Genomic DNA, 16,178 nt, shown 5'->3' with positions numbered 1-16,178 from the left:
TGATTTTTGGAAATGTATTTTTTTTCGTGTGCCATATGGTTATGACGATGAGTATTGAGCACAAAGAGCATTAAGTATACCATTGTGGCACCATATTGCCTTGCACATGGCAGTCTTCTGTTTCTGATATATTTCCAATTTGTTTTTAAATTTAACTGTACGCTTACTTATACATCTGTACAATGTACATCCAGTTCGTTGCTGGTGGAGCATTTTGCTCTGACATTTCTGCTTTTGAAATGGCAAACTAGAAAGTAGATTGTACTGCTACCGACTGGCTGGTACCCGGTAAGTTTTTGGAAATAATTTCACTCCTTTTTCACTCTACGGGTACAAAGGCAAAACATCGATAAGAGCTTCGGAAAATAACTCGTAGTTGTCAATTTTGTAACACTTGTAAGTTGATATCAAGATCTACTTTCGATGCTTGTATCGAAATGGTGGTTTACGTATGAGATGTGGTAAAAACATCAGTTATTAAACAAGATCAGTACAGGGACCACTTTTTTTTAAAACATTTTCTATATTTTCCTTAGTCTTTCCAAAAAATATTTTTGGGAAAAGAAACCTTTATTGCACTAGTGGAAAAAAGACATCCACTTCAATATTGATACATTGAAAGTCAACATTTACACAGCAATGCTGTTTTTGACATTCAAATTTTAAAGTTTGAAATTCAAACTATTCTTGAGATTTGTTGGTAAATTAGAAAACTTTTCATATCTCCTGAAAGTACTAGTTAATTTGGTAGTTTCTACAGAAAAATGTAAATTTTTAAGAAGTCATCTATGTCATCTGTCAACGACGATGATAAAAATAAGCGAAGTACCCCGCTGGTACTCTTGTATAGCAAAACGTATTCATCAACAAACGAAGTAAAATATTTGATATTAAGCACTAAGCAAAGTACTTTATAACAAGATACTTGACATAAACATAATACTAGGTCCCACCTTTTGGGCGGGTCAGGTCCCTTGACTGACAATTTTTTCAATATATTTTTGACCTTCGAAGACCGAATGATCTTTGAGTTCTCATTTTTCTTATAAATTTGCAGCAAGATTTTCAATCAACCACAAATAAAATGTGACTCGTGTGAATTACGGCCCTCTCTCCGCTCTGGCCGCAAACTTCCCACTCGTATGAGCTATCTATTATTCTGTTTGATTGCCATTTTGTCAAATTTAATCAGAGTTGATGAGAAGTTTTACGAATGTGGAACGATGAGAGGACTCTTTCACTTTGGTTTTAAGTTACATTTCGTAGAAGGATGAATTCCCTTGGAACGAACAAAAAACCATCTCGTTACATTTTGTAAAAGGATGAATTACATTTCGTTGAAGGATGAATTCGCTAGGGACGAGCCGCCTTGGCTTTATATTTCCAAAATCGACAAAGTGTGAAGGAAAGACATTTTTTTTTACTTTTACTGATTTACTGAAGAGGTTCAAGCGACATGTGCCACATTTCTATCGGTATTTAATTATTTTTTATCGGTAAAATTGAATTTTTCTATCGGTTGAATATAATATCCCATAAAATTATTAAGACTCGTGAGAATTACGGCCCTCGCTTCGCTCTGGCCGCAAACCTCGCACTCGTATGGGTTTGATAATTGGAATAATGAATTTAAAAAAATATTCAGAAATTTGTTGAGAATGACTTATACCTTATATTGCCTACAAAGAATGATGGTTACATTTAACGTTTTTCATAAAATTTCATACAATTTTCAATCATAGTGTGCTCATGGCATTTTTCTGCCGTAAGATATTGAGCAAAAAAAACATCTTTCTTTGGTAGTAGACGCATTAAATTTGTTAGTCAACTATCAAGTTGTTAGTCAACTATCAAATTTGATAGTCAACTATCAAGTTGTTAGTCAACTATCCAATTTGATATGCAACTATCAAATTTGATAGTCAACTATCAAGTTGTTAGTCAAATATCAAGTTGTTAGTCAACTATCAAGTTGTTAGTCAACTATCAAGTTGTTAGTGAACTATCAAATTTGATAGTCAACTATCAAGTTGTTAGCAGTACACTAACAAGAGATGTTTACCGGTTAGAGGCTGGGCATGTAGTGACGAAATTTTTCTTCCTACTTGTTTCATGCACATTATCGAAAACATACTTATACGATTTACACACACTACGCAACAAAATCAAATTTCATCAAAGTAATCTTTTTCGATTGAGGCTACAATCAACAGTGTAAAATCCTGTTTTTCTGGGATAGCTTCCAGATCCTTCGTCCCACATAGCCCATCTTCGAACTTAGCCTCGGTATTTTACTTCCACAAATTTAAAAAAAAGATTCATCCAAATTGGTTGAAAATTACTCAAGTTATCGTGCCCTCAACGATTTTTTGTTACCCACATTTAACGTTTTTCATACCATTTCATACATTTCAATCACAGTGAACCTTTTTGTTACCCACATTTTTCGGTATTTTCTGGTGTAAGACCCTGACTTTCAGTCAAGGGAATTAATGATCATATTGCGATACATTTGCTGTTTCTAAAAGGATAGACGCGAGAGGTAAGCAGAAGCTAAATAATAGTACGTTGCGCGTCTTTGGCAAAAAAATTCTGGAAGCTATAGGTGTGTGACAAAACAAATTACCCCAAAAAAGAAAAGTACTCAATCCAGAGAAATGCTGATATGGATATACTGCGCAGAGTTGATCCATGACGTCAGTATCGCATATAAGTCATGAACTGATAACTTAAGAGTATTATACATTCCAGTGACTACTTTTAAGGTAACTTTTCCCCTAATGTTCAAAAAATTATTTTTGGAAAAATTTGGGAAGAAGTCGCTGTAGTAATTCTGCCCAGCTGCGAGGAATCAAATTTATCTGATTAAATACTGGATTTTTGATTATGTTTTCGGCACTGGTTTTCTCAGAACTAGTCCAACTACCACAAGCAAATCTATTTTTCTTTGAAAGCTATTACGTTTGTGATGGGTGTAAAGTAAATATTTTATGAAACGAACAAATATAGACACTAAGTCAGTATCTGTGCCTCTTTAATTACTTCTTATTCACATTAAGAGGGCAGACTAGGTGTGAAGTAGGCTATATATTGAAAAATTGGTTTTAAAATTAATGTAGACCATTTAATGAAAATCTGTTCCAGCAATTAGATGAGCAATATGTTTATCTTTCTCTAAAAAATGAAAAACGATTTACAATAAGCAACAGTTGGAAGAAAACCGATTTCCAAAATATGAACGTCGCTTAAAGTTAGGCTATGCAATATTTTTTTGGAAATCGGTTTTCTTCCAACTGTTGCTTATTGTAAATCGTTTTTCATTTTTTAGAGATAGATAAACATATTGCTCATCTAATTGCTGGAACAGATTTTCATTAAATGGTCTACATTAATTTTAAAACCAATTTTTCAATATATAGCCTACTTCGCACCTAGTCTGCCCTCTTAAAGGCATGGATACTTAACTGAAATTAGAGCCTACATTTGGGCAAAGGAAATTTGTACTTAAAACGCCTTAATGTAGGCTTTTTGAGAAAGCGTCCAATCCTGGATCGAATAAACTTCTTCCGTTGATAACCTATCGATTGAGAGCAATGTCGTACCGAACGAAGGAAGAAATCGTATTTAAAAAAAAAAACATTTTTTGTTCGGATGTAAGTTCACAGTGTCAAACGAGGAAGAATAAACGTTTCATGAGACTTTGTAAAAAATATTGTCAACTCTACCGCCGGAAGAGATATTGTTCTTCTTGAAACGTTTAGAAAAACATCAATCGGAAGTTTATTGTTCATGAGTTTGGTCGTTTTCTATTTTAATTTTTTTTTGTCATTCTATCATCCTTGTTTTCCTTTAATTAAACATGAAAATCGACTACAATCAACACGACCACTGTTGTCAATTGCAGTCTGTACTTTTTTTTTAGTTCAATTCATTACGATCTCAGACGTATAAACAGAATCGAAAGGCAAAAGAAAACAAATGATAAAATTTACATCAGAGTATCGTCAACCTAAATGACAAATATAATGTTTCGTGTCAAAGTCAGAGGAATAATCCGTAAATTTTTTTTGTATATTTTGCGTATGTTGTATGTACAAGTGTAGCATGTAACGCGTCATGTAATAAATATTTATGTAGAAAAAAGAAACGTTAAGGTCTATTTTAATTTTGTCACCCAATTGACACACAAACGAACATTAATAGAATTGAGAGAAAATGGGTATTAATCATGGTGTAGTGGTGCGATGTCTATCATCAGATCCCCATTTCTTTTTACTATTTGTGTCCAGTGTCAAATTGGTTTCTTCAGACTATTGAAATTGAAAATATGTCGTCTTAGAAAACCAAAGTTTTATAGAAGAAGAAGGGTCATTCGCCAAGAATGCATCTCCTCTTTTCGAGAACTTAAATTCTTGCAATTCTCGAGGATTATCGACAATTCTTGAAAATTCTTGGTACTCTTGATATTCTGTATGTACCTTCCAACCAAAATACATCCTAAGATAGGATGGGATAGGATAAGATGGACAGGAAAGCTAATATAATGCTTTTTAAGCACCTAAGCTGCAAATAGGCATATTTTGCAATTTTGAATAGTAAATCGTATGATTGATCTATTAGATCATAGGTGTCGCTAGTAGTTGATATTTTTAGAATCACAATTATGACTTATATATGAGTCTTATACAGTGAGAACAGCATAGATGAACCATTTACGATAGGAAAAACCCTATGAACTGTGTCTGACACGTAAGATACATTCAGTAGTTCTCAAAACTTTGAACAGCGTATTGACTCTAATAGCTAGAGCGAATGAATCACTACTTGACACACCGTACGTACCAGTTACGAGTTCGGAAAACTTTTCGTATTTTTTCCTCCTGATTACAAATACCGAAAAAAATAAATTTCTAGGACTTCTGGATCAGGAGCTAGACCTATTTTAAGTTAAATTGGAATTCCAATGGTGTCAGCGAGACAAATATTGTTGTCTCTCTCACAACAATGCATTTTTTTTAACTTAGAGCCGGGTCTAGCTCCTGATCCAGATGTCCTAAAAATTTGTTTGTTTTTTTAACTTAGAATCAGGAAGGAGAAATATCCATAGGTTTTTGAACTCATATCTCAACTTTTTATTTACCATCTGTGGAATGGATCTTATGTTTTACTCAGACGGATCGGTCCTATTCTTAGTTTTCAATTCTCTATTGACTTAGAAGATAAATATCGTATATGGATGTAAGCTCCAACTAGACTCGAATATCAGATGTCATTCAAGAATGTCGCTGTATTGTCAATCCTTTAAAAGGTTTCAAACAATTCTTCTGCTCTATTTCATTGGAAGAATAATTGATATATCAGAAAAGAACACAACTCTTTCGTTGTTACCGATAACAGTGTTCCAAACACATGCTGGATCACAATAAAACATCTTTCATCCATATTTCATTACTGGATTATATGCACAAATGTTATAGTTATTTAAGTTACAAATGTTTTCAATTTCAGTGAAACGAAACAGCCTACACGAATGTTATACGTTAGAGGGACGGTATAAATGTGTTAATTTTTTCTTTTCTTGAAGTGAACTTCTGTTTTTATTCCATACAAAAACATATGTTTTCTGCACTTGGTGTATTTAACCAACTTAGGTCATCAACTAAACAATATACAGTACAACTGGTACGAACGAAAAAAGAATTTATTTTCTCAAAATTAATATTTTCAAGATCTTGAAAATGAGATGATGTTTGTACAACGTTGTTTCTGTTACGTTTTCACTCTTTAAATGTGGGCTGTATTTGGTCAGGTGTATTCCAAAAATGATGTCTGATACAAAATATAATAAAATGAATGACAACAAAATAGACGATCTTGTTTTTTTCGTTTTTATTTCTTCGTCTTCGTCTACGTTTTGAATTAATAGGATACCTGTGAAGCAATAAATTGCACTGGAGTGTCTATATATATGGTGATGAAGCAGCAACGATATTTATTTTGTTGAATCGTTGAAAGTTAATTTAAAACCAGACGTTTTACCACCTTATTAGCCAGAACTCTTATTTTAACAATTAGTACACTCATTGGAATTTAATATTTTTCAATTTGGGCAATAATATTAGTCATCTCAGTACGATACTTTTTTGTGACGCAGCTGTTGATTGAGATTTAAATTCGTAAGAATAGCAATCGGTGTAATGGACATAACCAGCAGACACTGAGAATGGAATTATCTGCTTTACGATGCAGAAAGTATCCCAAGATGAGTCGTTCCAACTAACTTTTTTTGAAAGAGCAGTGTAATGATGACCCAATATTTTGAAAACCTCATCGCCCTTTAATCTCTATGAAGGCATTTCTTAACTTATTTCACCTAAATCACAAGAATTTCATTACATTTCGCTGTTATCGTAGCCCGCAGGCTTCTAAGAAAGTAATTATCAATTTTATCAACTGATGCGGGCAATTTACTCAGCACACATGCTGTCTCTGAGACATACACTCTCTTTCGATTGAAATTATTTTTTTTTTGTCTTTCTTGTTTGTTTCAATAAAATGTCCATACATCTGAAAATGTATACTAGCGACAAACATACCATCATCAGTATTCGGTATATTCCGTATGGGATGCTATAATAATCCAATTAATAATTTTATTGTTTGTTGCACGTGTGCGTATCGGATGTGATATCCGGAAATATTTTAAATTGCCATTATATTACGGTCTGTATCACTATCAAGAACAATAATATTCATAATATTGAGCTAAGGACATATTCATGAGCACTATCTTCACTTCATATTATGGCTACTTCTTTGGTCCGATGACGAATATTCTCAGAATTATACAACATTCGACAAACTCTGCTCATTACACAATTTTCTAAAATTCGTAGAATATCATAGAACAATTGAATTAGCCATATACGGAGTGTCAACTGAAATGGGCGACGTATAGTGTCTTTTGTTCTAATATCAATTTTGAAACTATACGTTGCCCAGTGTCAAAATTGATATTAGAACAAAAGAATTCTGTCAATTTTAAATGGACAGTCAGATTGGGCTCAGCTTTCTGTTGATACCAATCATGGAGAAATTTAAACAAAATGTGTATTTTTGGCGCTGGTTTTTGTATAACGTATCAGGTCTACTACACGCGAGAGTCTGTTAACATTTTTATTTCATAAAACGTAAATATTGTTCGATATTCATCAATTTAATTTTATTCGAAAGCTATTATGTCGCAGCTTTCAAAGGAACATGAACCTTCAAATGTAACGAAATATAAAAAAAATCGGCAAAGAAACCACACCGCGCCGTAAGTGCGGTTGAAATTCAAAATCTTTCTCACGCAAGTCTTTCTAACGCAGCGTCATTTTCATGCAAGGAAGCGTTGAAATGTATTTTTCTGTTCACTTATTCCTCGACTCGTTCACTTGATATTCAAATTTTAGTCACACTTAATGAAATAAAAAAGTTAACTGACCCCGTGGAGTAAGTCTGTTCCGTTTTTTGTGGCCAAAAATACAAACTTTGTTTTCATTTCTCATGTGGAAAGCTGATGGAAGAGAGAATGAGGAAAAGATCTTTGTAGCAATCAACTACTCGAAAGTAGAATCAGTGAAAAGCTGATGGAAGAGGGAATAAGATAAAAAAGATCTTTTTAGCAATCAACTACTCGGACGTAGCGGTTTCCGAAAGTCTTTCAAATGGTCACAAATATTTTCATGTTGATACAATGCAAGAAGAACAGTAACGACTTAGCGCCTAAAATCGGTAGACCGAACGAAATTTGGCATCGATTACCCTCAGATCCAAACTATTTTAGTTTACACTTTCCACGTGAAAACGTACACAGTTGTTGTTTCCGAACATGAACCATTTATTTATCCAATATTTAAAAACTCCAGAAAAAAATAACTGTTTACACTCATGAGCATCATACGCCGCACGTCGACTGTTCACACCAATTCGGTAAATGAATCCCACCGGCATTTCCATCAATTTACACGATTCCCGAGAAGTACAAATAGTTCACATTTCTTTAACTATTTTCAACATTTGCTACATTAAAAACAAAATTGAAATAAATATAAAGAAATGTCTGCACTTTATCAAAAGAAAATTGCTCCGCTCTTATGGTTTTTATAAAAATTTCTAAACAATCTTACATCATCTGACACATAGAGCGCAAAGGATTTTTTCATCTGGACAACATCTTTCCACCAATGTTTTCATTCTGCCGTCACATGTGTGTACTTCTTACCAAAAAAAAAAAAAATTGTGTACGATGAAAAAAGAGTTTGTTGAAAATAGACATACACCTCTACACGATACAAATTTTTCTTTTTTTGATATGATTATATCTGGATAATATCAATGGCAATGTTTGATTGTGTCGACAAACATTATTTCGAGTTTCCACCATTCAATTTTCGTTGCACTGAATTTTTGGGATAAGATATACCCATATCATGGGTGAAAAGGAAACGAAGAAAACGCACACACAGCTTAAAAATGCAATTACAGGTCCATTAAGAACCATCAATCACTCCAAGTACAATTAGTTGGAAAACGTTTTCTATATCAAGAAATATTTCTCGGCTATTGTCGATTTTTCTGACACCATACCGCCGGTGATTATATACAATACGTTATACACAGCATCACCCGGTATGGTGCCCAATGATGACGCGCAATAAATCTTTTTTATATTATACCAAAAAAAGAAAGAAAATGGTTAGGTAAGAAACAATATTCTAACCTTATACGTATATATATGCACGCAAAACATAAATACTGAAATTTCCACACGTATAACAGTGTTTTGTTCAATCCTTTCCCGTTGCTATCCATACACACATGTGTGTGGAAGGACTTCAAAAGATATCACAATGAAGAAAAAGAATAAATTTCAGTCATAATATTATTTCAGTATATATACGATTCAATTTTACTTTTTACTTTCAATGCTTTTAAATCTCCCTGTACCTTTAGCAATTTTCTAGTGGTCACAGGTGTCTCAAACACGCTCCATCTGTTTCCAAAAGCTCGTTTCTCTCATATCCGCGGGTGTATAAATTATGAATATATGTATGCAAGTTATACACACAGCGTGGGGATTTTCATCACACAAATCTATGCATCTAAAGCGAAATATTTTCATGGATTTTTTTTTTGTGAGGGAAAATATTTTTGAAGAATGGAAAATAAACCAATAAGAAGAAAAACACTTAGATCCACACAGAGATTAATATATTTGTTTGATAAAGGATTTACATAATCTCATTTATTCAGAGGTTTCCAGGGAAACTCATTCACAACAGTACATCACTGTCTTGCTGGGACATTTTTTGTTGAGGCGTGTGGGAAAGTTCTATTTCGAGGCGAAGGCGAGCAATGCATGCCACATGTCGCAACGAAAAAATTCCCAGCAAGACAGTACAGTTACTTTGTTGTCTGCGACCAGAAAATGTGAAAAACGGTTTTGTGTACCGGACAACTGAAATACGACATATTTTGCCATGATTTTTTGTTGTTTGTACCTCGACAGGGTAGTGATTTTTTCAGCTCCGCTCGTAAGGAAAACCTGATAGAAAAAATGCTACAGTGAACGACATCTCAAATGTCTCACTGTCATTTTTTTCAGAGAATGTCATTGTGAATTTGCAATGACACAATAAAATTCTCAGAAAAATTTGACAGTGAGACATTTGAGATGTCGTTCACTGTATTTCACAATGCAGTTGAGAAAATAATCATTTTCTCCCATCCGCTGAAACTTTCGTCATATTTGTTGTGAAAAACGTTGTGTTAAGAGGATACAAGGGTTTAGCTTCGGACAAGAACCAAAATTGCGCGAAAAATAGGGCATGTTTAGGAACATAATTCTCAGGATTCAAGAGATGGAATACATCAAGAAGGTGTTTAACGTTTAATTTGAACTTTACTTAGCAGAAATGTGTTTTCGGATTTATAAAAATAATTGATTTTCAAAATTATTTTTCACAATTAAAACACCTCTGCAAGGCAAAAAAAATTTCCACTTTAGGTACATTTTTTCGGCAGTACATCGAGAATAATCACATAAGTTGCTATATCAAAACCATTCCTTATGTCGCTGACCACGAAAGTATGTTTTTTAAATTCCTTTTTGTTTCGACGAAATTAAGTAAAATCAAACATTTTTCTACGATAACGGCCATCTTGTTTTCACAGTATTTCTATGGTGGCCGTCTTCGATGTTCCAGATTCTTTTGTTATTGAAGACACAATGAGAATTTCATTTGAATTAAAAGAGGTGGCGCCATAGTGTTTGTTTTATGTCCACAGCTAAACCCTTGTACGCTCTTAAGCTCGGCGAAAAAGTTGGAAATTGTATTTTGATATCTTCGAAAGATGAAAGACCAACTTGCCGACAGCGTCAACCAGTAAAAGTTCTGAGAAATAATGCTCAAATTCACGCTCTATATTGCCGATTCGAAATAGACAGCACATCCGATTTACAATTGAATGCAATTAAGAGTTGCAACAGCAGAAAAATTTGTCGTTTGGTGTTGTTGTGGGGAATATTTTCGCGTGCGTCGCTACAATTAGACTCGCGAGTCGCGAGCGTGACCTCAGAAAGTCCCATCATTCTAAGCAAAAAATTGGTCTACGGTATGCCTCTCAGTGTCTTAGTTTTTTTTACAAGAATAAGAAAGAGCCACTATGCAACACTTATTTTTTCGTCAGTTTCAGACACACTATTGTATACCACTTTTCTCGAACAGATCCACGAAAAAGATTTTGTGCCAGAATAGTTAATTTATACAACAGAGTGATCATCGAGTTGTAAACAACATTTTTCGCAATAAAAGCAACGGAAAGTCGTACTTGTTGCGAAAAAGTTTTTGTGCCACCGAGAATTGAAATACGACTCTTTTCAGCACTCATTTTAGTGTTGTAAAGTGACTTATTTCAGCACCCGTTTGATAGGATATTTCAACACTCAAAGCAGTGTTGTTATGGAATTTGTATGAGTTATTACAACATTCGTTTTAGAAAATGCAATGTGATCGATCAAATTTGAAGAGTTTACCATGAAAATTATGATTTTTTGGGCATTTGTCTATTTCAATTCTCGGTTGGCACAAAGCATGATGTGTTACACGTATTGTAATGAGATTTTTTCAGCACACAACCCAATTTTCCTTACTCGCTCCGCTCGTAAGAAAAACTTGGGTCTAGTGCTGAAAAAATCAACATTACAATACTTGTAACACAACATACTATTTTTGCCCTAAAAACGATTTTCCATTGAGAAATCCCATGTTCATGAATTTCGCAAAATAAAGTTATTAAGCCCCACTGTGAATGAGAACAGTGCAGCAAGGCTCTCTTCTTTTTGGGAAAAAATAGAACCTTTCGTACCTAGGAATAAAAGTCTTTTTTAGCGAGTGAGAAGTTTCCAGAAGGAGGCGAAGGCGAATGCAAAACACAACATTCACGCATGAAAAACGTTGTGTTCACTTCTAGGAGAAATAGGAAATTGGAACTCGAGCGAGCTTATTAGAATTTCCCATTTAACTCCCCTCGGTAAACAAATAACTATTCATTTATGGATGCAACAATAATAGAGAAAAGTAAAATTGGAACTTGCAGTGGAAATGTAAACATTCAACGAAACTGTTACTTCGTTCAATTTCGTTAAATGTTGAAATTCCGAAATTATATAACGATTGTAATGACATAACAAGCACAAAAAGTCTTGATATTAATTGAGAAACAAAACCGCGTGGGCCAACCTTAAATTGACCAGTTTATTTAGCTGCCTTGTTCTCCATAATAGTTGCAACGATTTCGAACCATGCACCACCGGATAAAATTGCCAGAGTACATAATCCAAAAATTTCAACCCTAACACACTGCCACCCCGAAAATGGGGCTATACACACATTCTATATGCACACAATCATAGTTGAGTCTTGTTCTGTTCTGTTCTCTGTAATGTGCTATGATGTGTATTTTCGATTCGAGACAAGGTACACATTTTTCGTCTCTGTTACGCCAAATGTTCACATCGGCACCGATAACATTACACAAGGCATATATATATATATCCACGTATAACTAAATATATATAGATGTGTGTATAACATAGATTAGTATAGCATTGAAGCAGCACCAGCTGTTTGCAACACTATGGTTTGGTGAACTTTCCGAACATTTGTCCTGTGGGAGGGAAATTAAATATTTTATGTATGGAAAAATAATTTTTCCTTTTACATATTTTGCCAGAGATTTATCTTGGTATTCGTTTAATTTTCAAATAAAAATTCATGTTGACTGATGTTGGTGAGATATTTTATATTATTTTGACTATGAGACAATAATTGTGTGATGTGTTTACGACGTTTAATTGGCAAAAGAAAGGACCTGAGCACTAAAATGTCTTTTTTTGGCCTAAACATTCGCAAAATCAATTGATAACCGTTAAGCCAGGATGGTACTTTTTTGGCCTAATGATCTTTATTCGTCAGTATAAGAACAACAATTGGCCAAATGTAGAAAAATGTAGAAGACACAATGATCTGCATTTTACTTCATTTGGCCAAAAATGTACCATAATGGCTTCCCGGTTAATAGTCGATTTTGCGAATGTGTAGGCCAAAAATTATCATTTGGGCGCTCAGGTTCTTTCTAAAAAAAATATTTTTTGTTAAAAGATATGAGCTGCTAGCAGAGCAAACGAAGAAATATTTATCTTCGATTACCTATTTAAGCCAGTACACTTTAACATCATTCAAAGGGACTCGCTCGAAACAACAATTGTTAAACATAGGTTTGATGTATGGCTATATTTTCAGTCATTCTTATCTGCTGCGACAATGACAATCTTCCGCGGAATATAACTTAAAATATTAGACTTTACCGGTACGACTGGTAACTAGTAAAAATGAATGAAAATGTTATTTGAGAAGGAAGAAACCTTTTACTGTATGGTGAAATGAATGCATGATCGACGTTTGAATGGTATTCATAATTTATTCAATGTAGGGATAGATGATGTGTTCATACAATATATAAGTGTTAATTGAGTTGAATTGACTTACTCTCTAATATTGACTGAATTTGATGTGTTATTTGCACTAAGACAGAAAGAAAGAAGCTAAATGTCGGTATCACAGTAGACATCAAACCTCCGAAAATAAAGTCACTCAACAACTTGTCCATCAAACCCGTTTCAAAAAATTGCTGTTTCTAAAGAGTCACTTTGAATGATATAATGAGTGGAATAGGAAATTGAAAATTTTTCTACGTTTTCTTTGATGGAGTACACGGTGTACTGTTCACCTACTCCTACATCTTATCAAAGAATTTGTTTGGGAATAATTTATGTTGGTTAATCAAACATTGTATAACAGATTGGCTCTTATTCGGAAAGTTCACCAAACTGGAGATGAAAACAAATCTAAAATCTTCTTACTTCCAGTCTACGTATTGCATACCCTCACAATTAAACCCAAGATCTTGATATACATACTTGATAAGGATCTCATGAAATCACCTATTTACATCTCACTGCCTGTTACAATTTATTATAAATTGTTTCTACCTTCAAGGCAAGACACGAAACTCATAAGGGACAGGAAAATGCTAGTGATTCAATATTAATGACTAGAAAACAACCCCAAAACGATTGAAGCGCTTGGAAATTTACCCATTACATTGAAAATGCAACGTTTATTGATCCTTAAATTGTCTTGAATAAGCCACGAAAATTTCAATTTTAAATTATATTCACCGATACAAAAAATGTGTATATAGCCCACCCTCCAACTCCCTCACAATATAATAGGAATTTTCGGAAACAAAAACATGTGTTACACGCGGTATCAACAAACAATAAAGTCCTAAGAGACAACACTCCGCGTACTGTGTAAAACATTTTCTTTTCTTTTTTTTGCGTCGGCAATAATAAACTCACCATTCTCTCATTTAAATCCACAAGCAAAATTGTTGTTTATAATTCTTGTTACACTTTGAGTTTATTGCATGGAGAAATTAATTTTTCTTAATTAAACAATTCAATTTTCACTTCAAATTTACCAAACCACAAAATTTGTTTTATATATAGCCATGAACACACGACTTCTTCCAGACGTCCGTTCGACGATACTCTCTACACAAAACTGAATAATGTATCACACCATTCACCCGGCAGTTTTTTTTTTCTTCTTTCAAACCATCACATTGTTTATACAACTGTAAACCGATTTGCGCAAACGATGTGATGAAATGTTCGATAAGCAAGAGAAGGATATAACATACTCGGAGCCGTTTGCTCGAAAGTTGCTTTTTTTTTCATTGAGAGAATTTTTCGAAAGGAAGAATTGGACGAAATGGTGAATGAGAATTGAATTTGATAGAATGGAAGTGGATTTTATACACTAGCTGTATAACTGCGCTAATAGTACAGTTCTTTCTGGTAATATTTTTGACGTGTTATGGCAATGCAAAAGAATTCCTGCTTGTTAACAAGTAGTTGAAATAAAAAATTGGTAAAAATAAAAAAGTGCTCCAGTTCCACTCATAAAATTGGACCGATGCACGGCAATGTTTTATATTTTATTCGAAATATTAAGTACCTTAAAGCAATAAACGTCCCAAAATTATGGTGATTGGTTGTCATTCGAAAGTATTTTTAGACTTGAATTGAAAAGATCCATATGGCATGACGTCGTATTATAGGCGATTTTCAGTCTTAACAGATGGAGACGTTTCATATGTGGCATTTAGTCATAAGTACGCAACATTTTTCGTAGCCTCATGCCTGTCTGGCTGTGCGCAAATTACATATAGCATTTGGGGAGGGCGGCGGTCGAAAATCACTAAGAAACACCTTAACACTATCAGAATTGTGATTTCACATTGAGTAAATCACTTGATTTCGACAATAATTTTTCACATTTAATTTACTTCTGCAAGGCAAACCCTAAATTTCACGATGGGTACACTTCCTGTTGCAACAACGCTGACGCACAAGCAGCTATGTTCAAACTAAACATTACACTATAATACTTCAAATTTGGTCAGAGAACCCTAATCTGACACGGTGGGGCTGAACCAAACTTAAATAAAAAGGTAGTATAACCTCAACTCTTTTTTCATGAAATGTTAGCATGGGTTGAGTGTAGATAATGTACATATAAAATTAAAAAAATCACCAAGCCGTTTTACAAAAAGTACTTTTCAACTGTTTGTAGACGTTGTTTTGATATGCTAAACTAACGTAAGTATCCCAAATTTATTTTTAGCCCTGTACGAAGTACTGGGGGCTTATAAGATTAATATGCCGTTTGTAACACGTCGAATTGGAAGCAGACAGTAAGGGCAAAGCATTTGGTTGTGTTCATAGATGACGAATCCGCAATAAAAAAAATGTCCGTCCGTCCGTCCGTCCGTTCTTTTTTTTCCCGATTGGTATCGACAAAAGTAAGGTCAAGTTCGAAAATGGGCATGGTAGGGTCGGCCCTTCCAGAGCTAGGGCCCTATAGGTGTTTTTCAGTCTTTCGACGATATCTACCGAAATACGCACGCAATAGCTGCTTGTGATATATCAAATGAAAGGTATTGACGAGTAGAACAAAGTTGCTGAACATTGTTTTTGGGTAAGATGCAACGCGGGCTTGTTGGGAGGGCTCAAAGGTCGTTACTCGGCCCTAAGTGTTTTTTGCACATAAATCGAGTAAATCTCATCCGATTTTGCTAGATTTAGTTTTTTATGGAAGGTAATTGAATACCGAAAAGAACGTGTCGAAAAAAGTTTCAAATTTGGGCCCTTGGACTAAGGCCGCTACTCGGCCCTAAGTGTTTTTTGCACATAAATCGAGTAAATCTCATCCAATTTTGCTAGTTTTTGTTTCATTTGAGAGATAATTGAATGTCGAATAGAATGATGGCGAAAAAAGTTTCAAATTTGGGCCCTTGGACTAAGGCCGCTACTCGGCCCTAAGTGTTTTTTGCACATAAATCGAGTAAATCTCATCCGATTTTGCTAGATTTAGTTTTTTATGGAAGGTAATTGAATACCGAAAAGAACGTGTCGAAAAAAGTTTCAAATTTGGGCCCTTGGACTAAGGCCGCTACTCGGCCCTAAGTGTTTTTTGCACATAAATCGTGTAAATCTCATCCGA

The 16,178-nt window shown here is 34.3% G+C and overlaps 1 protein-coding gene across 1 annotated transcript in view; it reads right to left on the bottom strand.

Annotated features, from left to right (window-relative positions):
• The window catches only part of LOC119078166 (protein CBFA2T2), a 43,908-nt gene extending 29,699 nt beyond the window's left edge, over nucleotides 1-14,209 (bottom strand). Inside the window, exon 1 of the mRNA XM_037185640.1 lies at nucleotides 13,970-14,209. Coding sequence (XP_037041535.1) covers nucleotides 13,970-13,972 — 3 coding nt within the window. The 5' untranslated portion in view covers nucleotides 13,973-14,209. The remainder of the gene's footprint in view (nucleotides 1-13,969) is intronic.
• Between the last annotated feature and the right edge of the window lie 1,969 nt (nucleotides 14,210-16,178).

This window comes from Bradysia coprophila, unplaced genomic scaffold (assembly GCF_014529535.1).
Source record: "Bradysia coprophila strain Holo2 unplaced genomic scaffold, BU_Bcop_v1 contig_24, whole genome shotgun sequence".
In the NCBI taxonomy this organism is placed as follows: Eukaryota; Metazoa; Arthropoda; class Insecta; order Diptera; family Sciaridae; genus Bradysia; species Bradysia coprophila.
This window is presented reverse-complemented; position numbering and strand designations above follow the sequence as displayed.